The 27,933-nt window shown below is 39.9% G+C and overlaps 1 protein-coding gene and 1 long non-coding RNA gene across 2 annotated transcripts; one reads left to right on the forward strand and one right to left on the reverse strand.

The window, feature by feature from the left end:
• Positions 1 to 448: 448 nt before the first annotated feature.
• LOC145421476 (uncharacterized) lies at positions 449 to 10,160 on the reverse strand. The gene is made up of 3 exons (XR_013902845.1): positions 10,023 to 10,160; positions 1,198 to 1,325; positions 449 to 773 (listed from the first exon to the last, which is right to left on the reverse strand). It is a non-coding gene; the product is annotated as an uncharacterized LOC145421476 (long non-coding RNA).
• On the forward strand, positions 5,815 to 6,913 carry tnnt2c (troponin T2c, cardiac). The gene has a single exon (XM_075410357.2). The coding sequence runs from the start codon at positions 5,996 to 5,998 to the stop codon at positions 6,773 to 6,775; it is 780 nt and encodes a 259-aa protein (XP_075266472.2). The 5' UTR covers positions 5,815 to 5,995; the 3' UTR covers positions 6,776 to 6,913.
• Positions 10,161 to 27,933: the final 17,773 nt, after the last annotated feature.

Here is a 27,933-nt window from a genome sequence, read left to right on the forward strand (position 1 = left end):
ACGCTTAGATAAAGTGGAGCTGTATATCCTTATAACCTAACTATTAAGCTGGCAAAAAACAAAAAAGTCAGCCATAAGTCTGTAATCATTTTGTTAGGGTTAGGGTGATCTGCACATTTATACCAAGAATATATATGTTCTTCCGTTTTGTTATAATTTCTGAAGCTGTTAATCTGATTCCATACAGTATTACCTCAACAGAGGTCTGTGAATCTTACAAGAGGCTCATTTAACTGTACTGCATTATTTTAACCACAAGAGGTCACTGTGAATCCAGGGTAGACAGGTAAAGGTTTAATAATAATAATAATAATAATAATAATAATAATAATAATAATAATAATAATAATAATGGATTGGATTATAGCGCTTTTCAAGGCACCCAAAGTGCTTTACCTGCTTCATGCCCATGTGGGTATTCAGTGTTTTGAAAAGAAGGCAACATGACTTAGGTTCTTGAAGACGTTTTACTTCTCATCCAAGAGGGTTCTTTAGTTCTAAAACAGCAGGTGGACAGTCAGAGTCATATTTAAGCTTCAAAATGTTGGATGTTTCAAGACCGGTCTTGGTCTCGAGACCACTTTTACGTGGTCTTGGTCTTGTCTTGGTCTCGCTGTCTCGGTCTCGCTGTCTCAGATCGACATAGTAGCTGTGTCCCAAAACGTCAGCTGCATCCTTCGGAGGCTGCATTTGAAGGCCGATTACGTCACAGCCAGGCGAAGAAGGCTGTCCTTAGATTAGAACTGGACTGTCACCGGCCTCAGGCTCTTCACCTTTTCAAAGACAAAGCAATCATTTAGATAAAATATTAGATATTGTTTACCTGTAAATGCACAAAGACAATTTAGAAATGTAATTATTGTCAAGAGTGAACAAGCACCGATAGCGTAATCTACAGCTGTGGCCAAACCTTTAGAGAATGAGAAGTGTTGTTTGCTTATTTACAAAGTTTGCTGTTTCAGTGATAGTTGTATATCATATTATATCACTTCAAACAGGTGATCCAGTAATGCTGCACTAATGAATTAGACAAACATGTCCTTTGCAAAAATATTTTCACTCTCTGTTTCCAGAGGTGCCCGCCTTTTGCAAAAGTGCCCAGCTTCTGTCCTCACAAAGACAGAAGCACATGAATACACCCACAAAAGAGCACGCACACTCTCGCAGGCACGGCCTCGCTCTGCCATTGTACAGTACCTGATGCGGTTCTAGTAGATGTCGTCCATGGTGAAGCTGCTTATCTGTCGGTAGTGTTGGCCTTTGACGGTGCGCTCGATGGTGCCGTGTCGAGGAGCCTGGATGACGCTGAAGACGATGGACTCCGCCTGGAGGAAGGTGGTGTAATAGAAGGGAAAATGCAGGGAAAGGAAGGACGGCTCAATGATATCGCCTGCAATGTCTCCCTAGGATGAAACTACATAAAGAAGCAGTGTTTGTTCTCCACAACCAACAAACCAGCAAAATAGTGAGAACTCAAATTCAGGAATCCGCTTCCAAATATCTATAGTGGCGAACCTTAATATCACTTTTGGGTGTTATTCTCTAAAACTCTTTCTATAAGGCAGTAGAAAATAAATCTTCAAGTTTTTACTGAGAAATACAGATTTACTGGATTAACAGTGTTGGATTATCCCTTAAACCAGCTGGTTAGTTTAGCCAGCTTAGGTAATGATCTCAAAATAAACATTCAGAGGTCCAGCTCTTCTCTAAAGTGGTAACTGTAGTGCTTTGGGATGATTCCACACATGATGCCAATTAGTTCACAAATCATACCAAGCTTCAAAGATATGACCTGTTTATATTGTGCAGCTCATAAAGAGAATCAGATGCTTAAAGAAGGAAAAAGGCAAACAAGCTCATTTAAATTACTTCATACATATTATTATCTTTACAATATACTGTACTATGCTTTCTTTATCCCAAATGTTGGTATATTTACATATTATGTAAGCAAAACATAAATAGAATGAAGGGATAAACAAGACAAACAAAGTAGAACTGCTTCCTTAAAAGTGACCTTTTCCTTCCTATTTCCCTGTTTCCTGTGTATTATTGTAGAGTTTGAGGCAACTTTCTTTAAAGATATAATAAGCTTTGGAATCAAGAAGAACAGGTGTGCAATGGAAACCTGAGATGAGAACATGAAATGTGACATGACACTGATGATAATTTGGATTTTAAAAAAATTACATTTAGAATCCCTATATATCAGTATTGTTAAATAAATATTACTAAAACAATCAAAGGAAGTAGAATTGTATTTATAGTTTTAAGGATACAAGACATTTTAGGAAAATTTGACCTTTTTTGACCTTGAAGAAGAGGTCATAGGTCCAGAGTAACGTGATATTTAGAATGCCCATAATTCAGTCCCTGTATGTCTGCATGTTGTCATTACAACAAATGGCAGTAAGGAACACAATTTCAAATTGTTCCGTATAACATTCGTTTCAGTTTTTATAGCTTTAAATAATACAGCTTTTCTCCAATTTTTGACCAATAAATCACTTATTTGACCTTGAAGGCCTTGGTGGATGTATGCCAAATTTTAATGGATTGTTAACACCAGCCCTTCTGCATCCATACAAAGAATTCACTCAAAACCTTTCCAGCTGTCATGTTTACAGACAGAAAGACATACACCCAAAATCATAACCTCTTTGGCAGAGCAATGAATTTCTAAGAGGAGTAAAAGAAAACAGCAAGCAGAGGGAATGTTAAAGCGGCTCAGTAAAGAGCGACAGTGCAGGGTAGATATAAATGATTCACATGAGAAAGCAGATGATACTCTGCTAGACAGATGTGTTATTTACGCTCTGGAATCTTTCCATTTATTTACTTTTACATCTAAAAAAGGTTCCTTCAAACACTTCTCTCGTTGTTCTGTAGGGATGTAAGCCGGTTAGATTAAGAGTAAATATACTGGAAGTTTACTCTGTTTCAAGCTGCTAACCAGCAGAGGGTGTGGCTATTTACTTATTTATAGCCCACATCCTTTGCTGCCTCCCTTTGCTGATAGACACAGTTGTCCCTTGCCACCAGCAAACCACCAGTGCCTTGATTACACTGGAACCACCTGCTGTCCTCATGTCGCTCTCAGGCATGCTCAGTGCTCTCTTGGATTAGACAGTTGTGGGACCTTCTCACGGGCATTAAGATTTGTGTTGTGGACCTCTCAGGCCACACGTAGCCCATCTTCACTTAGCTGGAGCTCCAGATGATTTATAACAAGACTGAAATTTAATCCCATGGAGATAATAATGTGTTTTCTGCCACATACGCGTATAGTAGAATAGCATCAGAAGCTTTATTCTAAGCAGGCCCAAGTTAATTGGGAATCTCAGGCACCACAGAGCACCTGTCTCTTCCTGTCAGTGACCTAATCCTCTAAAAACTGTGTCTGCCCTTTTCCTACTGATAACTCAAGACTTGGGAACATAAATTCGTGATAGCCATATATAAATGTTGTCGTGCGGGAGCAATTACGCTTTAATCCACTCTGCACTGACGGCAGAGAGCCTTTAATAGCAAGAATGTTTTAATTACATTCCAGAGGAGACAAGGCAGGGCTGAAAAGCTCATCTTACACCACATTGTTCTTAGTAAAGGCTGTTTGTTGGGTCTGTCTTTCTGCAGAAGTTCTTTATTTTATTTTATTTTATTTTCAACACAAATATAAAAGCTCAAGCTAATAAAATTACAGATCATGCTTCAATCTCTGGAGATGAAAAATTAAGTAAACACAGAAGTGGCAAAAAAGACTGCAATTCCTCGAATGGCCACTTGAGGCTGTCTTTAAAGGCGAGTCAAATCCCGTAGGCTACGTTCACACTGCAGGTCTTAGTGCTCAATTCCGATTTTTTGATCAAATCCGATTTTTTTGTCTGCTTGTTCACACTACAAACAAAATGTGACAGCAAACGGGCTCTAGTGTGAACCCTCAAAGGGGCCCGCATGCGCAAAAGAAGCTCCGTTAAGACCCAGAGCAAACAGTTGTTTGACTGATGGCCCTTAATTGTAAGAGTTGTTTCGGACTTTACGTTCCCCAATTTTGCTTTAAGTTATTTTGTTATTTACATATGGCCTAATAATGATCCTTATTGCTGTTTTAGAGAGGAGCGCTGCTTCAGATTTCTGTCAGAATCTGCAGATTATACAGTACGAATAAAATGTTCACGTTTCTCCAACGTTGTCTTCCTAACAGTTTCACTGACATCTACACTGGATGTAAAAGACGGATTTAATGCGACATTACCATTCAAACGGCAGTCGCTTTCTAAAACATCAGATATGTATCGGATTCAGTACCACATATGAAAGTGGCCTGAGTCGGATTTGAAAATGTCAGATTTGTGCTGTTCAAACTGTCGTAACATGATCGGATTTGGGTCGCATAGGGTAAAAAAAAAAATCGGATTTGATGCGCTTTCGCCTGCAGTGTGAACGTAGCCATAAACTCCCATATGAAACTGAAATGAAAACTTACATTATAACACTATTTAAAGTTTAGTACGATTATTTGTTTTGACCTGTGTGGTATGAGTATGAATGAAGTATGAATGTCATGGTAATTTGGGGCTTATAATTATGACTTTAAACAGTTGTTTTTAATCAACTGATCATTCCAGTGTGGAATGATCACGACACATGCAACTGGTTGGGGGTGAGTGGATGAAGGCAGGACAAAGACATGTTCTGGAACACGTACATTACTCAAAAGGGATAGAATAATTCAACCCAGTTTTCCATCAGGACAATGATCCCAACATAACGACTATTAAAGCCCCACCTTCAACCCTATTGAAAATTTGTGGGATATAGTTAAAAGGCAGGGCTTTGCGAGGAAACTACCAATTCTGCCAAGAAGCGCGGTCAGATATCCACCAGAATTAATGCAGAAGCTTGTTAATCTGGTCGAGATGCAACTTACTAAGCGGCACATCAACAAAGTATTGGTTGGGGTGCATGCATATATATTTTTGAGCCTGTGTAAATGAGCAGAAATCTAAAATAAATACAAATTTATATCTGCTGTACATTCACTCAAAGAAAGTATTTCAACCTCAAATTACGCTGATATTCATGCTATGGTGAGTAGACGTAAACAATAACTCTATGACATGAAGGTGATCTGTCTCTCCAAACTCTTAAACTAAAGACTCCTAAAATAAAGCAAATTATCTAATAGCTAGACTTTGAAATTATATTGAAAATCCTTTCAAAATGTTTTATTGTTCCCTCATGTCTTAAAGATGTTTCTTTTGTAATGTACGCTACTATATGTAGTTAGGAGCCTGCTCTTCTTCTTATATGTTCCTTTTGTAGGTATGTTTGCATGCTTCACGAGTACTCACTTGCTCTTGTTATTATTTTTCCCTGGTTTCTCTATATAAGCAGCACACTGGAGCACTTTGTAAGAGAAATTCCCATAGTGACTTAAGCACTACGTGGTTTCAAACTCCAGTGATGCATGAGTAAGTTCCCTGAATTGTGTACACTGTGAAATATCTAAAGCTAGTGGGATGGGTCATATTTGCAGAGACTCTTGGTACATTATTCTGTCATCATCTTTTATTTGCTTCCACATTTCTTTCTTTAATCTGTGCCAGTGGCTCAGTAGTTCTTTACATATGTGCCTTTGGCTTTGTGAGACTGGAAAGCACAAGTGTGTCTGTGTATGCATCTGCTGTGTATCCGAAATAGTCCCTCATCTTGTCCTTACAAAGGAATGAGGAGCTGTGCAGGGTCAGAGAAGGCAGTAGGGGGGTCTGCAGGGGATAAATGGGTGGGTGTGTGGCTGTGAGGACTTGGTGAAGGAGAAAATAGATTATTCCATCTGTCTCAGAATCTGCCCTGCTGCTGACCCACACCCAGGAGACGGTGGTCACATGGTAACCAAACCTTTAAAAACTCCCAACATGCTCACCCAGGACTCCAACTATCTCCAGACACCAGCTGGTCTTGGTGCTCACACTGCTTTCTCTGAGACACCATCATGTCAGACACAGAGGAATACGAGGAGGAGGTGGAAGAAGAGGTCGAGGAGGAAGAGGATGACAACGAACAGAGGCAAGCGGAGCATGAAGGAGAGACCAGACCTCGACCTAAAGCAACTTATGTGCCTAATATGGCTCCTCCAAAGATCCCAGATGGAGAAAAGGTGGATTTTGATGATCTGCATCGCAAGAGGCTGGAGAAAGATTACAATGACCTCCAGACACTGATTGAGCTGCATTTCACCAGCCGTCAGAAAGAGGAAGAAGAACTGATGGCGCTACGTAACCGCATTGAACGCCGCCGCGCTGACAGGGCCGAACAACAGCGTGTTCGTGCAGAGCAGGAGCGTGAGCGCCAGACGCGGGTTGCCGAGGAAAAAGCAAGGCGCGAAGAGGAGGCAGCCAAACTGCGGGCTGAGGAGGAAGCCAAGAAAAAGATGGCTTTCTCCAACAAGTCATTCGGTGGCTACCTGCAGAAGGTGGACCAGAAGAAGGGCAAGAAGCTAACAGCTCGTGAGGAGAAGAAGAAGGCCCTGATGGAGCGCAGGAAGCCGCTCAACATCGACCACCTGAGCCAGGAGAAGTTGGTGGAGAAGGCACAGGAGCTCTGGCAGTGGCTCCACCAGCTGCACGCCGAGAAGTTTGAGCTGGCAGAAAAGCTCAAGAGGCAGAAGTACGACATCCACGTGCTACGAAATCGTGTCAACGACCATCAGAGGTGGTCGAAAACATCGAAGACCTCCCGTGGGGCCAAGGGCAAGTCTGGCGCTTGGAAGTAAGCACCTTGTGGAAGCGCACCACGTTCCTGCTGGACTATTTGGTCACCAAATTGTATGATAAAAGCTATCCAAGCAGCTGTGCGTAGATTGAGTTGGACTGCAATGATTCAAGCAAAATAAAGTTAAGGTTGAATGATATCTGTGAATGTTCTATTGAGATTGAAGAAGTTAATTTGTCTGATTTAACTCAATATGAATGCGTGGTGGTTTTATTTTACGACGCCACAAGAGGATGTCTAGTGTTTCATTTTTCACAAGTGAAGCTGTAAAAAGTCATCGAATAGTGTTGAATCTTCCCCTCAGAAAACTATACCTTTTATTATAAGAAAAGAAAGTTTTTCTTGTCACAATACAAGAAAAATGGGCAAAGGTGGCACTGGTTAGGTGGTGGATGATAGCTGTAAAGTCAAACAGGTGCTGCACAGCTGAGTTTTATGTAGCTAATTTAGTCTCTGAAGCTCCTGCAGCACTTAGAGCAAAAAAGGCCACTAAATGTTGACTGATAGCAGTTTTAGGTTTGATGATCTTAAAAAGTACAGAAAATTGTTTTAATGTACAAGTAACAAATTCTTCTTTATGATCATGGGTGTAAATCACAGTGTCAGTTATTTAAAGCGTGCTCCTGTATCAGCTGAAATCACATAATGAAGTAAATGGTAAATGGCCTGTATTTATATAGCGCTTTACTAGTCCCTAAGGACCCCAAAGCGCTTTACATATCCAGTCATCCACCCATTCACACACTGGTGATGGCAAGCTACATTGTAGCCACAGCCACCCTGGGGCGCACTGACAGAGGCGAGGCTGCCGGACACTGGCGCCACCGGGCCCTCTGACCACCACCAGTAGGCAACGGGTGAAGTGTCTTGCCCAAGGACACAACGACCAAGACTGTCCAAGCCGGGGCTCGAACCGGCAACCTTCCGATTACAAGGGGAACTCCCAACTCTTGAGCCACGATCGCCCTGTGATATAAATAATATAAATATAAAATAAGTGTATTTGTACAAATCCACATGGAATAATGATTGGCTGTTAGACTATTTTTTTCTGTTTCCTAAACACGTCTTTATTTAATGATTCAAGTCAAAATGACAGGTCACAAGAAAAAGATAGCATAGGATTTTACTCATATAATTCCCATCAAATATGTGACTTTATCAGGTTGTATCATTGAGACTGATTACAGTTTTAAAGTAGACAAGCAAGAAAACTGATGATCCACCGGAGAGTGAAGCCAAATGTGAGCAGCAGAGGGAGGAAAATATGACCTCTTAAAATAAAAAAGACAAACAAAAGAGCAGCGGAAGCACAAACAGCTGACCTGACTATATGTTCATCACACAGACAAGTGCAAAGCAGGGAAAGGAACAAAACCAAAATATGAGACATGAGACATAAGAAAGCCAACCTTCAAACCTTCAAAATACAACAGGAAGTAACCAGGAAAGAAATAACCAACAAAGAAGATGATGCAGCGCACACAGACGCATCATATCTAACTTTTCAAATGTTCCAGTAGAATACGAGCAAAGAGCTTTCTTTTAGCTCATTCCAATAAAATGCTCAGTGCTAAAAAGTTCAATGACTTAACCTTGTAAGTTGTGTATTTAAAGGTGCAGTCGGTCATTTTTTTTTGAGAAAATAAAAATAATCATGTTTTTGTCTTCAGTTTTCTCCATTATCCAACCAGATTCTTAAATAAAACGTTTTCTTTTTTTGACCATGAAGGGTTTCATTGGATTAAAGCAAGCTTCTTTTGACAAGAGACACTCAGAATTCATTTAAGTTTGTTTTTTTAATAATAGCATAGAAAGCCCTACATGGCCAAGGTCCTGCACATATACCAGAGCTACTGAGACCTTGTAACAGCAGAGGGTCTCCAAGATAAACTGAATAGAGTGTTTAAACTACTCCATGCTCTTATTTTAAATTCAGAGGCAACAACTTTTGAGGTTGTGGCTTTTGAACTTTGAAGCAGCCTTCCTGAACCCGTTAGGTCGGCTGGATCGGTGGCTTATTTACTTTTCCTTAATCTTTCACCCATTTTGGGGGCTATAACACACATCTAAGGTGTTAATGAAAGAATGCATGAAGGAATGAGTGTAAGACCTTTTATTTGAATCTGTGTTTGAATGCTGGGACGTGTACACTTCCCTTCAATTTCTGTTACAAAAAGTGCTGTACAAATCCAGATTTAGTAACATATGTTATTTTGTATTGACTAGAAGATTGATGCCCACTGTCATCCCGTTTCTCTTTAATTATTATCTGTCACATTGTGGCGATCTCTTTGCAACATTATAGTCCAGTTTGTGTCCACTGCAGTCCTGTTACAGGTTAAATGACTGTCAGAGCTTTTAGCAGTGACATGGTAATTCCACTAGATGGCACTAGAAAACCAGTTTGAAGCATTTAAGCGTTAAGGTAATGTGAAAAACACACCCAGGAGACATTACATAAAATGTTCACATCTGCACCATAAAGGGTTATAATAATTACCTGGTTGCATTCAGGTTCATTGAAGACATCTTAGAGAAGCATAAAATGTTCAGATCATATACCTCACACAACTGGACGATGTAGTCTGTGGAATTATTGCACATAATTGGCAATAATTATGGTACGATGGCTCCATTTTATGTAGCTATGCAGGTATAGGGTTTGCAATTACGATACATGATCCTGATTAAATTCACAAACGTTAAAAGTTTCGAGCTTTTATTGTTTGCACTTATTCCTTCGGTGTAGTTTAAAGGAAGTGAGGTAAAGTGAAATGCAGATAAATGATAGCAGATGATTTGTAGATTCAGACTTTTTTCTGTATCTATTTGCTTCTGTGTAAACCAGCTTTCTGATTGTCCAGCATGGAAAACATCCTCTTTACCAACAGTTAACTGCAGTGCAACATAAATTATCATTAGACCAAGCTGTGGGGAAATTTCTCACCCCCTGTGGCTTTTGATTGTCATTCAGGCTTAGATTGCCTTACTGCTGTTTTGCTGTCATGGCGCTGACAAGCCATTAAAGCTTTCCAGACACGGCGGTATACCCACAGGTTACCATAGACACGGGGAGGACCTATCTGCACAATCAGGTCTCTATACCCCCCCTCCAGCCTCACTATGCCTACTCTTTCATACACACCAGCTAAAGGTATGGTGCGTATATTGATGGTGTTGTGACAAATGCCTGACCTGACAGCATCGGGAAGCACCAGAGCACCAATCAAACACCTGTGTCTCACCAGGGAACAAGAAGTTCCCAGAAGTTCTGCTGCTGAAGTTGGTAACAAGTCGTTTCCTGATGGCGGCAGCTTTGTAGTCCTGAGTTCCCTTTAGATTTGAAGGAAAGCTTGCAAGGAAGGAGTTGAAACATGTCTACTCATATCAAAAAGGCTGTGTGTGTGTGTGTTCACAGCAACTGCAAGGTCATCAGGGGGAGGGCTGTTCTGTGCTCATTAGTACCTTTTTAGAAAAGAGGAGAATGCAAGTGCTGCATGATTGGCAGCTCCTGGGCCACATATTCTATTCTGACCAGAATCCTATTATGTGGTCAGAATAGAATATATGGTGTAGGTTTGTTTTATTTGGGGCTATTTTGTTTTGCATGTCATGGTCTGAGGAAATAAGACATCAAAGCTTTCTTACTTGTCAAAAATCACTGACAGATGAAAGACATTTTTAGCAAGCAAATTGCTCGAGATGACGGTTTAAGAGCCCTGTCATCAGACGTGATATTTTTTTTGGTTTGATGTGACACTATTTAGTAATGCTTTGAATACTCCTCATTGATGTTTTTCTGTTCATCCATAAGTATTATTTTTTTTGTTTTCCTGGCGGCTATAAAACAGAAAATGGAAAGACATGTAATATGATGTATGTGTAGCTGAATGATACCAGATAGCCAATATTGGCAATCATGGCTGTATTTGAATTAACTGCCTGGAAATCCAAAAATCCAATATTATCTGGGCTCCGGTAGCATACAGTATATTCTTGTACCTCTATGTGGTTATAATGCGCTATTTACACACTAACTGGAGTCTGACCAACAAAAGCAATATTTTGCAGCATTTACCTGATTTAGCCATTTCAGAAGTTTAGGCATTTTATTAGCTCACTTTATTAGCTGGAGGTTTCATTCTGATCTGAGCACAGTACACAAGAATCGCTTTTACCTGCAGCACTGATCACTCAATTTAAATTATTTAGTAGCATAAAGATTCTCTGTTGGAAAATTTAGCTTGTTTTTTTAATACAAAATATTACTGTATTACTAAAATATTACTAAATAGTACGCATGTTGCATACTATTTGTGTCCCATTAGATCAGGGATGTCAAACATAAGGCCTGGGGGCCAGAATCAGACACCAATCTGGCCCACTGGATAGTTTTGGAAGATGTGAAAGAGGACACACGTTTTGGACTTTTAATGCAAAGACCTCTTTAAGAGCTCCTCTACAACCATTCATACTACAACAAGATAATTAAGTTATAGATTACAAATAAATGATAGACAAGCTGATTCTTCATTATCTACTCTAGAAATTGTATTTCTTTTACAACTGGGCCACAATTAAAACAAACAAGAAAAAAGGACATTTTCTGTGACTTAACAAAAACTTCCTGTTTTGTAATGACAGGACACTTTGTGCTGACAGATTTCATTCAGTTAGTACAGCAGCAGAAAAAACTGAGATGTGCTGTTGCGCTTCTTTTTCTTATATTGCAATATCTAAGGGATTAAAAACAGAGCAAATGCTTACTTCTATACTGTTAAGCAGCAACATGTTGGCATCAGTGATTACTCGGGTTTTTGTGAAGATTTCTGTACTTACACTATGTGTGGAAATGACCCAGTTTCTTATCGGACATTGTTTCTTTCAACAAATACACAATTCTTTTAAATCAATTGCTTAGATCATGAAAGTACCGCATAAAAAGTAAAGCGACAAAACATTCACGCACCCAGTCATCAGTATTTACAAGTCTGTTGCTCGTCAAGCTAATATTTCAGTGTGTTTCTGAGTTTATTGGTCTAGTTTATTAGAAAAGATAAAGAAAAGCTTGTTACTTTAATATATAGTATAGTATTTTTTTACTTTATTTACACATTAAAGAATATTTTTTTCATCTTTTTAACAAAGGACATTAGTAGACATTGCCTTTCAGATTAATTAGTTAATTTTTCTTTATAATAGTGACATAAAAATATATTAATGGGAATACTTTCTTAAATGCAGTCATAATGTCTTTGTGCTTCTGCATTTAGCCCAGCAGTGTCTGCAGTAATGCTGCCATAAAGCCTGTGTAATGTAGTGGCTCGTCATTACTGTAACTTGTTAATGAGTATTAAATTATGCCTCTTGGTAAACACCACAAAAGATAAAAAGACAATTTTAGAGTCTTTCATGCAATAAAAGTCATCTGTTTTTACTGTGTTTTGAAAGTTTTTGTTACTTTGACGTGTATCTTGTTACATGCAGTGAGAAGAAAGAGGAACGTTGGTTTATGATATGGTAGAAAGGGTAAAAATACAATATTAATGTATTATATTTAATCTTTTTTATTTATTAATTTTCTCCTAGCATTTTTGTTTTCCTTAATTAAAAATACCTTCACCTTTTATTTACATCTTTAACGTTTTTATGGAAAACAGATATGGGTGACACTGCACGAGGCTATACGTAAACACCACCAGAAACAGCACTTCCACAGTTTGTAGATCCTCGGTTGTTCTCCTCATGTGTTAGTCCTTCCCACTTGAGGCGAGAGAAGGCGAGGTAATGGGTATTTAATGAAATGAGACGTCCTCGCTTTGTAGCCTAATTTTAAGTGATGTCAATTAAATGTGACGCGTGTTACAGCTGGATCATAAATTGTTTTCTTATAGCCTTCTGCTGCTCTGAGATGTTTATGATCTTAGATGCAACAGCGTTCTTGACTTCTTTATATTTAGGGGCATTTTTCATTATATTCATAATGTGGCAAAATGTGACAAGCGTGTGAATAAAGACCCATGTACAGTCAAGTGTGCCACACTTCTTTTACATGCGGTAGGTAAAACACCCTCAGAGAAACTACACCTGTCCATCCATGGTCATCTCTCCTCTCCTCTGTTGATACATCCTTCAGCATGTCATATTGGGACTGAATTCCAGGTCACAGGCAGAAGGACAGAGGAAGCAAGGAGGTGCAATTTAGAGAGTTTATTGACCAATTATTGTGACACACAGGGTTTTTGGTTATGCCCTGTAGCCAGTGATAATGACTGATTTGAAACCACATGCTCACATGTCTTATTGATGCCTCATTGGTGTGTATGTATGTGGGTGAATATGACTGGTTGTTTTCTATTTTTTTCTGCTCTTTCTTATTTAAGATGTTGGGTGTAATAGGACCCCGATGCAGGCCACAAACCAAACTACAGCATCTTTTTGCATTATCTACATTTGCTCAAGAAGTCTAGAGTTAATGTACCAGTGTATGTATAATTTTAGTATTCAAACACATAAAACAGATGCAAATAGAGAATAGCTATTGTGGCTGAGGTGTGGTCCCTGGCGTAGCTGCAGGGGAGGGGTGGAGCGGTGAGCTCAGGGGGGTGGTACCGATAGGCAGGTGAGCCACAGGTGGTGGCGATTGTGTCATGAGTGTTTTCCTTCTGTGTGTCTATATAGTGACGGCAGAGTCGAGCAGGAGGCGGGCTGGACCGGGACGAGCTGTCACGGCGCATTGTTATTATAAATAAAACGTGATTGTGAGCAAAAACGGTGTGTGTGTGTGTGTGTGTGTGTGTGTGTGTGTGTGTGTGTGTGTGTGTGTGTGTGTGTGTCGCATACGTCACAGCTATGTTTCATAAGCTGAAGCCAAAGGGGAAAAAACATTTGTCTTTATTGTGTTTCTTGAGGACTTGATGTTTGAACCATTTCTTCCTACTTAGCAAGGCCACTGTTTGTGCTTTAGTATCAGTGTTAAGATGAATGTCAAAGTCAAACAACCACATGAATACTAGTACCCACGGCTTCCCAGGAGAGCATGGTTTTATAACAAGATAATGTTATGCTCTCTGGCGATCAACTGTTACAGCTGACTGCTGTAAAATGTACTGTATGTACCAGTAAAGGAAAAACTACTTTGTTCTGTACAGTGAGTACTTGCAGATGTAGTGAACTTCTTAGCAAAGAGTTGCTTGTCTTATATATGTCAGCTAAGGGGAAACACTGCTATTTAGAATAGAATAGAATAGAATAGAATAGAATAGAATTCAACTTTATTGTCATTGCACATGCACAGGTACAGGGCAACAAAATGCAGTTTGCATCCATCCAGAAGTGCTTTAGTGATATAGATATATTACAATATATATTAGCAATAATATAGATATGTGAGTATATTACAGAAATGGGTCTATTATGGTATGTTATAATGTACACAGTATGAAGTATGTTGTGAATATTCTATAACTATAAGTATGTACAGGCTGTAGTGAGTACAAGCTATGTACAGGATATGAACAGGATATAAATATGAAAAACTATACAGAATATGAAATAAATAACTTTACAGAAATCTGAGATATACAGCTATACAGAAATGGGAACTATGCAAGTTGTAAACAGTTGTAGGGTTAAAAATTATCGAATGTACAGAATGATTATTTACACAGAGCTATACAGTAGTACACTCATCGGACACTTTCTTAGATACACCTCACTAGTTTCATGCATGAACCCATTTTCCCCTCAGAAATGCCACAAATGATTCTTCGTGGCACAGATTCAACTAAGTGCTGGAAACATTCTCATAGATTTCGGTTCATACTGGCATGATACCGTCACACAATTGCTGCAGATTTGTGTGTAGCCAACAAATGTGGGATATTCCACTACATCTCAAATGGACTAAGAACTGATGACTGTGGAGTCCATCTTGGTATGCGATGTGTTACCCTGGTGGATAACACACATCTTCAGAAGATGGGTACAATGTGGTCATGAAGGGATGGACCTGGGTTTTTGAAGCTATTTAATAGAAAAAAGGATTATGTCTTCTAACAAATGTATGCATTCGAATACACTTATACTTAATCATTGAAATACATAGGAGCAGGTTTGCAGTTTGTGTTAAGCTGCCATGTTCCCCCACCACCATATGTGAATACAGTAGCAGAGAAGGACATCATCCTTCTGACTAATCGCGTTTTACATATGTGGCTAGAGATCAGTCACATATGTAAAAGACCAAAGGTGGAGGAAAAGAAAAGCCAAAGGCATTCACGCTTCATGGAAGGACATTTAAATTTGTCTCTGCACCTTCAGACCTATGTATAAGGGCTCCCTTCACCAAAGAAACAAAAACACAAATCAAAGAGACAATGCTACTGGCATCTGGATAAAATGTTATCCCCTTCTTCCTCACCTCAAGTCTCATCTTCGGAACTAACCTCAGTGCGCTAAAACAGGAAAACTTGCATAAACATGCTTATTTAGTCCCAACATTGTTGCAAATACTAATTGTCAGGAAATTAGACATGCAAGTTTTCCATCTCATGACAGCAAACAGTGAGCTGGCACAAAACAACAGCTGGTTATAAGCTTACATTCACCTTGTAAGAATGAAACAAAGTTAAATCCACTTCAAAGCCAGTTTCATTAACACAGGCTAACAGCAGCTAACACATGCTAACAGCAGCTAACACAGGCTAACAGCAGTTAACACTCGCTAACAGTGGCAAGAAGAGCAGTCTTACTGACAGAAAAGTCTAGCATATCCTCAACAACTCACGTTAGCATCACCATCATCAGACAGAAGTGAGCTACTCTGACTCATTCACCAGCGTCGCATTCCTTTCACAAAATTTAACAGCCTCTTCAAGACACAGTTAATAATGGTGGACGCTTCTTGCTCGGCATTGACAGCTGAGGTAAAGAGTGAACTGACAGAATTCCAGAGGGAAAAACTCTGGGGTAGATCTGGACCCGGTCCAGACAGTTGTAGAAACATGTCGGCTAGCTGTGGCCATTATGAGTTTTTTATGAGTCATTATAAAAAACGATTTCATGATTTCTCTTAGCTGGCTAAAACATGTTTGTCCTACAGTGTCCACTGTAACTAGGATTATGAGTTAGAAAGCAGAACTCAGTTGACTGCAGTCTCCAATCTATTGACATATAGTGGTTGAAAGTTTTACACAGTATAATTTTAAATCACATTTCTTTCCTATTTTGATGCTCAATTTAAACTTCAACACGTCATCTTCATTGTGTGTATATACTTAAACTGAACTGCTTATGTGTGGTTGGGTGATTAGATACTTGCATCAACAAGCAGCTGAACTGATGTACCCAATAAAGTGGACTTTTTATGCCCACCTAATGCAAGTCCAACATGGTTTCTTTATTACATTCATTGTTTTATTGTATATTTCTTTTTGGTTTCAAATGCAGCACTACGTTTAATAGTGTATTTGTATAGTTTGATACTATTACTTTAACTTCTGAATAGTTCTATCCACTGGGTCGACTTAAATTAGCCCCTTAATCACCTCAGTTTTCTGGTTGATTTAGTGGTTGGTCTATTATTAATTAGGCAGAGAATTGCATACTTATCTCACCTACACCTCACAAAATCATGGGCAGTTTCACATGCTAGGCATACTTAAAGAAAACAGTGCAGGTCATAAAGGTTGATGTTGGGGTTTTTTTGTTACATTTTTGGTAAAACACACTTCAGTATTCTGTTATAAGCACACACACACACACACAAACAGAGTACCAGAGGGGAACTGGCTGCTCAAGTTCCAGGTCTCCGGATGCCTTTAGCCTGTGGATAAATTAGCCTGCCCTGGAGACAGTGCGGTTTGGGCTTATCTCCAGCCTCCTCCAAATTGAGGTGGGAGTTAGTAGCAGCCAGAGGTATAAAGGAGATTTAGCCTATCCGACAGGGCATTAATCTCCGTACCTCCTCAGCATCCTACAAGTTTTCGAGCGGCTGTATCCCTCTGGCCAAGTAAAGATTTGATGTCACCATGCATCCTATCAGCACTTCATTGCACAGTGAGTTCATAAGTATATGGCTTTAGGGTCTGTCTCTGGTAGAGCTTTTAAGGGAATAATAAGAGTGGAGCCTTAATTGCTCAGAGAGAGAGGCTCAGCTATCATGTAACTGTTTGTGTTCTGATCACTGCTGATATCCAATTAAACATATTTTTCTATTTTATGACAATTTCTGTGACTGTATGTCTCTGAAGAGCACTGATGATGTTCTCAGTAATTACGGGTTGTTTAGTTGTTCAGAAATGTGTTGGCTCTCAAGAATTCTAATGAAAGAGCCCTTTTGGAGTTGATTAACATAAACGGCTGTTTTACTCAATAACTATTACACTCACAGGCTAAAAGCTCTGCTGTAAATAAACACCTTCCTATGACATACAATATAAGCCAATAATGAGAGGGTTTCATCACTTAAAACTGACTTTACTGTTAACAACCCGTGTAGCACTTACATGTTTTTATACCTTGTTCGTAGAGTGTTGTTCCCAGATGTCCCCGCTGTCAGTCACCTGTAAATATATATATATATATATATATATATATATATATATATATATATATATATATATATATATATATATATATATTCTGTTCTCACTGTTTGCTTTTATAAGACTGTCGATATCCTTTGAGATTTGTGCTTTTGTTCTTCCTCTTTTTTCCTCTGTTGTAGTCCTTTCTTGTTTTTACTACTGCCTTTAGTTTAACTGAAGGTTTTATTAAATATACCTTCTGCTGTGTCTGTACCTATTTGCAGTAGATCTAGGCTGCTGGGAGCTTCCCATGATGCACTGAGTGTCTCTTTTTTACTCACTGTGTGTTTACACACCTCTTTGCATTCACTTATTGGGTTTTTTTAATCTCTGACTCTTTTCAACATGGCTGCCAGGGTGCAGCCACAGAGTCTGGCAGGCCCTGTGTGTTTGCCAAAGAGAAATATCAAAAACCCTTGGTTTTTACCATGTTTGTTTGGTCTTTTCTTGTCTTTCTACCTCCTCTTGAGCTTAACATGTCCACTGAAAATAGTTAATAATTAACACAGTTTGTCTTTCTCCTGAAGACTGAGCCTGGTTCTGCCAAAGGTTTCTTCCTGTTAAAAGGGAGTTTTTCCTTCCTACGGTTGCCAAAGCGCATGCTCATATGGGGTCATCACATTTGAAGTACTCTTTTAAAGACTAAATGTAATATACATATATCCACTCACTGCCCACTTTATTAGGGAAAGCTATTCAACTGCTTCTTAAGCCAAATATCTAATTAGCCAATCACATGGTAGCAACTCAGTGTATTTAGGCATCTTGACCTAGTGTAGGTGATCTGCTGAAGTTCAAACTGAGCATCAGAATGGGGACTTATTTGAGCTGATAGGAAGCCAAAAGCAACTCAAATACCCACTTTTTACTACTAAGGTATGAAGAATAGCATCTGTGAAGGTACACCATGTTGAAGCAAATGCGCTACGGCAGCAGAAAAGCACAGCAGGTGTCACTCCTGTTAGCTAAGAACAGAAAACAGAGCCTACAATTCACAGACTCACAACAGCTCATGAGTTTAGCTTTACCATGGCTGGTAGAGAATAACATAATGTCCTGTAATATGCATTACCAGAGGCATGGCCGTGTTAAAAAGATGTTTTGAGGCGTTCCATGCTGAGTTCAGTTGTTTTTATGACATCATGGCAAGATACCCTTCTTTTAAAGCTTCAGTACTTTAGTGCAAGCTTTCCATCAAGCAGAAAACACCCTAAAAGCTTAATACTGCTTACCAAACTTTACAAGAAAGTTGATCCTCATGTTCTTCTTCATTTTTTATGACACCAATCATGTTCACAGCATCATGGAGCCAGAGTTAGATCTTTGTTTTTGGTGTTTTGAGTGTTTTTTTCTGCAACAGATAATGTCCTGGCTGGTTTCATTTTCTGGTTTTACTTTAGAAATGTAGTTTCTGTTCATTGTTTGACTTTGGTTTATATTTTATTGCTTGAATTGAAAATCCTGCTTCCTCTGTGTTTCTGTGTTGTGTGTTTTTCTAAATGACTTTCTGTTTTATTTTGGTAGTCTTTTCTCCCTTGTGTGTATTTAGTTTTACTTCCTTTTTTTGTCGTCCCTTGATTGTTCACTCCTGTTTGTTTACCCACCTGTTACACGTTCTCCTAATCAGCCTCATGAGCCTTTGTGTATTTATAGTCTCACTTCTCTCCTCATCTTTTGTGGTGACATCTTTTATCCTGCCTTGTGTTTTGCTGGCTAGTTGCTTCTGTTAACTATCCCTGCTTTGCACCAGCCAGTGTTGGATTTTGTTATTAACTTTGTGGACGAAATAAAGGTCAAGTATTTGTTCCGTCTGCCTACCTGAGAGTCTACATTTAGATCCCTGCTTGCACAACATGACAGAATGAAAGTGTGGGAACTGAAAGTGTGGTGGTATTATGTGCCCTTCTGTGTGTCCTACTTCTGTCCGCATGTATTGTGATGAAACACTAATGATATAAACCCATGTTGTTACTTAACAGCTCCTGGTGGCAACTCCCACGAGCACATTTATAAGGACATGGGTCAAAACTGTGACTCACCGCTGGATTGTAGGAGCTGGTTGTTCATTCATGATATAATACCGAAGTCACACATCGACTCGTCAGTGTTAGCAGAGACACTGACTCACAATTGAAAGATTGGTTTATTTTGGCTCATGACTGCTTTAACATCAACATGACAACCACATCCGTTTTACATTTGCTTTTCTTTAGTAAGATCCAAAAAGCTTCAGGGCTGTACTTGATTTTTTTGCATTAAGTATTATGACATTGTCAATTATTCCTAATTGTGGTTTATTGGGAGTTATGCAATCTGCAAACTCTGAGCAAGAGGAAGCATACCAAACACCATCCCTGCAGACATTATTGTGTTTGTCTGCTTGCAGTAATAGCTAGTGTAGGTGTAGCGCTGGCACAAACCGTGGGTGGATTCATTATGTTTTCAGGTATTCCATCCGTACCTGCATCCTGTTCTCTTGAATACCTTGAGAAAATGTATTCAAATTTGATACAAATGTTGGACCAGGTCAAAAGTCATCTTCTCCTCATGTCATTGTAATTGTGATGTCTTGAGAGACTCATCAAGGACAATAATACAGTTTGATCTTTGAAGCTGTTGAGAAAATCTGGGACTGGGAGGCTAAGCCAGCATCGGTGAGGTGACAAAGTATGGTTGGCAGGTGTAGGCAGGAGACAACAAACCAGTGCGTTCTCATGCTGAGGTGTCACATAATCCTGCTTTGCAAAATGCCACCGTTAAGAGCAACATTTCTTTTGGCATCAGGGGCTTGATGCTGTGTTCCTGGCAACTTTGGTCGCTAAGACAAGGAAACCTCATTTTAAAGCTCTGCAAAATCTGCCTCAGGAAATTGGAGGGGTGTCAGTGTCAGGTACTTAGTTTAGCTTCTTTTGTCTCATTGTTTTGTTTCATGTACACCCTCATTTTACTTTCATCTGCTGGGTAGTTTTAGGAGCTTTAACCTACTTAGAGTTAGTAAAAGATTGTCACTTGGGTCATTATGTGCACAACTAGCCAACTAAGATTCAAATGTGCTGCCCTCACCAGCCAGCACCATAAATATTAGTCCATAAAGTAATTTATTCTTATTTTATTAATATATAATGTAAATCACCAATTGATTCTGAGATATTAAAACACCACCTGCCACTAACTGGGGCTACAGTCCCAACAGATGGCGGCACTGCAGGAGAGACAGCTGTGTTAACCAACACGGTTGGGCAATACTTTTATGTAGAAAGTGGCATGGAATTTAACAACATTTGTTTCCTCATCAGATTATTGTTTTGAACTTACCAGTGACTCGTGAAACCAGCGAATCATTCAAGACCAACCTTCAAGATGTCATCATTGGTGGGGATAGGGGACAACCTTTGTAACCTAAGTTACACCCCTTAATTGTTTGGAAGAGTGCAACGATAACGCAGAAAAATGCAAAAATACTTGCATGTTTGACACAACTTCCTTTTATCTGGGTTATTGTCAGTTATCATGCCAACCCGTAGCTCCCACTAGTTAAATTCCTTCACAGACGTTCAGCAGACTTTTATAACGTGAGTCTAGACAGGCATGGATGTAAACTTCAACTTGATTGGCTGCCGGAGGCATACAGCCGCATGGCAGTAATTCTAGTTATTCATCTTTTTCTGGCAAATGTATCCCTGTACCATCTGTTTGATGTGGACATTGGATGCGTCTCTGGTTATGAATTGCTGTACTGCCGCATGAGCCGTACCTGTGATGGAATGAGCGGCATTTGATAAACAGCTGCATTTAGATTCAAGATCACGTCCTCCGCTGTGTCCTCCGTCGGGTGATTCATGCTGACTCCTCCACCTCTGCTCACGATGTAAATCAGCAGAGCAGCTGGAGCAGCCTGATCGCACAGAACCTTCTGCTCCTAACCTGTTATTACCTCATCTTCCTGCCACTGTAGCAGTGCTGATGATAGTACCGCCGCACACCTGTTAGAGTCTCTTTTGTGGCTTCTCACAATGTCTTTGTTACCATTCCCAGACTAATTCTGTAACAGATAGCATAATAGGAGTCAGCGCCAAAGGGTATCAGATATGAGCAGAGCAGGAGAGATGATCTCATTGGAGAGAAAGTGTTTAGTTCCTTCTCAGGCGGTGTGCTCGCTGGGATTAATTTCTTTAAAAATTCTTAAACTGAAGCTGTCACGTTTTGAGTTTATTTTGTATTTTTGATTTTTTTTTATGTTACATTGCCATAATATTAGGTTCTTGTGGTATTATTTCAGTTGAGTTTTATTCCAGGTTTTAGTTTAATCCATGTCTCTGTGATTTATGACTCTTTTCCTGTCCTCTGTATAGCCTGTCTTGTCCACTGTGTTTTTCTTTCTGTTATGTCAGTGCTTTAGTCTCTTCCCATTTTCCATGTCTCCTCAGGTATTTCATGTCTGCGTGTTCCACATTCTAATTGTCACGTTCGTGTTGTCATGTCTACGTTCCATGCTGTTTCCTGTTTTATTGTGAAAGTCCCTGTCCTGTTTGCAGCGTGTCTACTTTTGCTTCCCCTTGTCTTGTTAGGTCTGATTTGTCCCAGCTGTGTTCCCACCTGTTCCCCATCCTCTCATTACCCTTCTGTGTGTTTAAGTCCTCCGTCTTCCTCTGTTCTGTGTTGGATTGTCTGTTTGTCTGGCTACATGGTTCTGTGAGTTTCAGCTCTTCATGTCTCAGGTTTTTCCCGCAGACTCTGGTTCATGCTTATTTATGTCTTAGTTTTTCATGTTCCTGTTCAGGCCATGTTCATGTCACAGTTTTCATGTGTTAGTTTTTCTCCAGTTTGTTTTGCCTTATTTTTTTGTTTTGATTTCAGTTTAAATAAACGGCTCGCTTTCTGTTATACTTAACCTTTCTTTCGTGTCTGCGTTTTTGTCCACACCTCAAACACACCAGCGATCCCCACCGTGACAGAAGCAGCATTTAGCAGTCTCATAAAAAGTGTTCTTGTGCCGTGTAATAATTAATCATGGGCTGTTGGTGGTGTATTATTTAAACAGAGGTACATTATTTTTTATTAATACACATAAGGGCTTGCATGCTTGTCTTTGAGCCAAGTCCTCTGGCCCCTCAACAATGATGCAGCTCTAAGAGTGCATTTTATTCCCCAACCCACACCAACCTGCTGTTTTCCACTTATAATGGTAATAACAATCATTAAGGTGGATATTGCAACAATATTTTCTGAACTAAGTTGAATTTAATGGACCTTTTGAGGGGCACAATCTGTTCACATATAGCAAAGCCACTCTGTGTTACCTTGTTTGCCCCAAACGTATGCTCAAGTGAACGAACCCTCTATTTACAAAACGAGGACATCAAACTGTAAAAGAAATGCCAGCAAAACAAATGAATAACACATGAAAAATATTAAATATTGAAATAATAATATGGCCTGTAAAGGTAGGTATTTGTAAGCCTCTTGGTTCAGCAGCAGATTTTTTTTGCAATGTCTAGACCAGGGTTAAGGAACTCCAGGCCTCGAGGGCTGATGTCCTGCAGGTTTTAGACCACCCATCACCTTGGGTCAATACACCTGAATCAAATGACTAATTTATTACCAGCCCTCTGGAGAACTTCTAGACATGTTGCGGAGGTAATTTAGCTGTTTAAATCAGCCGTGTTGCATCAAGTAGACATCCAAAGCTTGCAGAACACTGGACCTTGAGGCCTGGAGTTCCCCCACCCCTGGTCTTGACCAAAAGAGGTCACAGCTGAAGAATGTTCACCTTCAAAGTAAAAGCTTCGCTTTACTTTCTAGGCGAATGGTGTCTGTTACAGGTTTGTTTTGTTTTTCCGGTTTCACAACCACTCGGAGAGACGTTGGCAAGTGTTTGCAGACAAATCGGCGTCTTAAAACAACAGCAATCTGCTAGCTATCAAAACAATCACAAAGAGGTTTATGGTGGAGCACCATATACTGATTCCATGTAGTGACTTCCAGTAATCTCCACCAACCACTCGCAGCTTGACAGGGCATGAACCACATAAACACTTTGTACTAGTGACTGGTGGTTGCAAGGCAGTCTGTGACCAGTCTCCAGATGTTCACAGACACCAGGTGCCCCCTGGTCTCTATTATTGGCAGCATTTTGTAGAGGGTAAAGAAGACTTGGCAGATGTTTGACTTGAAAGGACAACTATAATCTCCACATTCCAATCATTTTTCTTAAAATGAACACTATTTCTTTTTTTCTGTTGTAGTCTGGAGAGCTGTTGCTCAAGATCACCACTGAATGTTAACAAGGACTTCATATTTTTTCCAGTCTGTCTATTATCCTTGAGTATCCTCTGAAAACACAACAAGTAAAAGATTTATCTTTTGGGCTCTTTCACATTCACACGTTTAGGGTAAAAGGTTCCACTGCTGATCCAAATATTAATCCACGTCACAGTTATTCATGAGATGAATGTTTGTGTCAAGACACATCAACTGAAGGAGGAAGACTAATGAGAGAAGATTCCTTTGCTTTTATCCACGGGGTAAATCATCTATTTATAGTCATCTACATCAATATATTTCCCTCTATGCAGCCTCCGTCTAATGCTCCATAAAGCAAGCTTCACAAGCCTTCCTCTCTGATCAGAGATGGCTTTTGATATTTTAAATAAGGTATTAAGTAAACAAAAGACATGTGGGGTGTTTTCTTTTAAAAAATTAAACAAAAACCTTTAACCTTGACAGCACAGAAAAATCATCAACAGAGGAAGAGAAACAACATTCACTCAAATACGCTAAGTACGAGTTTATGTCCGTGATCTTCAATTAAACACTTAACATCCTCCATACCCAGACAAGAGAGCACAGTCGAGTTTTAGCTGATGTTCCTGTGTGTGGGTGGGTTTATAGTCACTCCATGAAGATGATCTATTACTTCAGCGGAACTGAATTATTGAAAATTAGCTGCTGCTTTGTGTTGATGCCTTTCGTGCCTTCTTGTTTGTAATACTGTTATAGATAATTTGCCGGAACTCTTTCACACCACCAATTTAATACCTGAATTATATTATTTCCTACCATATGCATTACAGAGGGGATTACATGTCTGATCAGAGAGCCATGCATTTTTTAATGGAGGCACCGAAAGCTATAAAAATGCCTGTTAGGCTATAATGGGTGGTGGCATTACATAACTGTCTGCCTACTTACCCCTTTAACTGTAATTGTTCTTATAATAGAAGCACCCCCCTCTACCCTGCCATTAATGAGTTGACCTTTGACCTTTTGTATCCAATGCCCTGTGGAAAATTGCACCAGTATAAAGCAGAGCAGTGATTTCTTCAGCTGGGTGGGAAATTAGATAAATACCAGCGACTGTGATACCAGCCACATTTTATATAAAGCAACAGTGTCAACCTTCCTGACTCTCTAACAATCGGTTGTTAATTAACAAATATTACATTTCATAATAACTTTGCAGTACTGTGTTGTACTGTATACGCTTTTTTTTTATTATAGATTGTTTTTACAGTCAGACATATGCCATACAAAACTTTTGTTGTCTCTCTTACAATCTGAAAATGTATTAGTTTTGATAACTATTCATGTGTTGGCACTGAACGCTGCTGTATTATTTTGGTTTTGTTTTGTTTTTTTTGGATGAATTGTAATCATGAAGATAAAGTGAGGTCTGTTTCCTTGTTACGTCATGACAAATGAAGCTAACATAATAACATGAAGTTGATTCAAATGGATATATTTACATTTTACAGCTTCTCACTGTACTGTAAAGTGAGGGATGCTGTCATTAGGCTAAAAATAAAAAATAAAATAAACCTAAATAAATCGGAAAGACAGCAAAAACTTTAGAAGTGGCCAAATTATCAATCAGGTAAAAAAAAAAAAAGAAGTAATCCACTGGCCAGCAATGCAACACCAAAAATCTGGAAAACCACACAAGACAACTAAAGTGCATGATGACAGAACTATGTTCATAGTTAATTAAAACCACTTAAACATCTGTTCAAGTCAAGAATGCTCTCTAGGACGTTGGCATATCCTCATCAAAGTTTTAGATTAAGAGATGCCTTCGTGAAATGCAGAGGGTTTCTCAATGGATGAAATACAGCCTTCCTTGGAGTCCACTGGTCCTAGACTTCATACAGTCATTGACTGCAAAGGATTTTCATCAAAGCATTAAAAAATAGGCATCCATCCATTTTCTTCAGTCATGGAGCCAGAGGTGGGGTACACCTGGACGCTTCATTAATCTCCCTCTTTGGCTCTCAGGGGAGGCGAACTCATCTTTCCCCCCCTCCCTCCCTTATCTTCCCTGCTGCTGCTTCTATGTGTTTGTCTAGTCTCGTCTAACTCTAACCCTCAAAGAGTTTCCCAGTCTTGTTCTCTAAAACCTAAAGAATTATGGATTTGATCAACTGGTCCCGTAATGGAATTGACACCCTGCTAGGCTTGCGAGAGCCCGATTGTCCTGCGGAGACGTTTGCTGCCAGATACTCGATGGTCGGTTGCGTCGTGTGTCTGGCGACACTGTCGATGGAGGACAATGAACGACATCTATCAATTTGGAACCATGATAAGAGAGTTCGGGCTGATTGGAGCTGGTTCGGACCTAGCTTATCGAAGAACAAGAAGCGGCTACAGCTGTTCAAAATTCCATAAGGCTGGCAAACATGATAGATGATTGGCAGGGCTGTGAGTACTTAGACTGTATTTTGAACGCAATATGGAATATGGATAAGATCTTGGAGAAGCTCATGGCTCTGTAATATGGATAACATCTTGGAGAAGAACAATGGGAATTGAGAGAACTGGTGACCAGTGATGGACATTAGACCAACTGGAAAATTGGATGCAGTTGGCCCCCCTGGCGCCAGCTGAAGGCCTGCCAAGGTTGAAGCTGACTAGAACATGATGTCAGAACTCTTTGTACCTCCTCCAGGCCACCAGGGTCCACTGGAGACTGTTGACTGACGCTTAACCGGGCGTGGTAACACTTTCTCTCAGCTGAACATGGGATACACACACACACACACACACACACACACACACACACACACACACACACACACACACACACACACACACACACACACACACACGAAGCACGTACACGCCCTCACTATCACCCTCCCTACCCCGGATCCAACGCTTCCTCCCATGCTTACCTCCCATCGGATGTGGACACCGGATCAGCTGGAGGCGCAATCGAAGATTGCAGCGGTCCCAGATCAGCTGTACACACTGGAATACTCTCCCATGTTGCTTGTCTGTGTTTTATTGTGTTGATATCTGTGCATTCCTGTATTATGCTTTTGTGTTACCCATTTCGATGTTTTTTTTTCCCCTTGCTACCTAGCCTGACCTGTGTGATGTTTGTGTATTGTATGTTCGGTTGGCAAGGCAACTGCAACTGACAAATAAACCCTATCTCATCTCATCTATTGCAGGGCTAACAGAGAATAACCAGTTTACAATGATCAATTAAGCTAGCATGCATGTTTCTGGACTGCAAGAGGAAGCAGGAGGACATTGATAGAACCCACAGTGGTACAGATGTACACTCTGCATAGCCCCAGCCATCCAAAGGATTCAAACCTGGAACCTTCTTGCTGTGAAGTGACGATGCTAACCACTTCACCTCTATGCCACCCCAAAACAATCATATTTAAGTGTCACATGTCAGTTTAATTGGAAATCACTGTGATAGTGCACACAAGCAAAATTACTAGAGGTATTTGCTCACATACTCATAGACCTAACTGCCTGTTTTCTTGTTGTATTGCAAAAGAGGTGGGGGGGGGCGGTTTTATGCAACATGGTTTTTCTCAGATGACTCATGGGTGGACAGGGAGAGACTAAATGTGACTTACCTGACAAAGTGAAATCGTAAAATTGGGCAGAACATTTTCACAGCAATTTGTTGCATTGTGTTCATTAAATGGAGATTTTATTGCCAGTTCTGAGGCTTTTTGTAAGCGGCCTCAGTACGTTTAACGAAGAGCCTCAGCACTGGCAATTATTCGCTCACAAGGGACCAATATTAGGAAAGGTATGTGTTGTGCTAGTTCAACAAGAAGCTTTCATCTATATTTTTCAAGGTCCATGCCGACTATATGAAACTGTGATGGATAATTCACCCCAAATAATGACTAATCCTCCAGGTGCACTGTTGGCGCTGGCCACAAGGCCTGTCCAATCTCCTCCTAAGTCTTCATAGTGCACTGGTGTTAAATACCCGGCACAAATAAGTATTCAGGAAATAGCGAAGCTTTAATTACATGCATCAGCACATGGAGCAATTAGGCATTGCTAACTAAAGCTACAACTCCACTCTAAATGCGGGTTTAGCATACAGAGAGTGGGAAGCTTTCATTGCCAAGGAAACTAATGCAACAACCCCCTTTTGTCTGATTCTGTCTAATATTATGGATAAAAAGGAAGTTGCGCTGCATGTCACGCTGCACGAGAGCTCAAAATGTCCCCTTCATGTTTTACCATCAAACGAAAGTAATATGAGGAAGAGGGACCCAGCTTTCTCACAGGCCTTTTTATATTTGCTTAAAGA

Source organism: Astatotilapia calliptera, chromosome 17, assembly GCF_964374335.1.
Source record: "Astatotilapia calliptera chromosome 17, fAstCal68.1, whole genome shotgun sequence".
Taxonomy (NCBI): Eukaryota; Metazoa; Chordata; class Actinopteri; order Cichliformes; family Cichlidae; genus Astatotilapia; species Astatotilapia calliptera.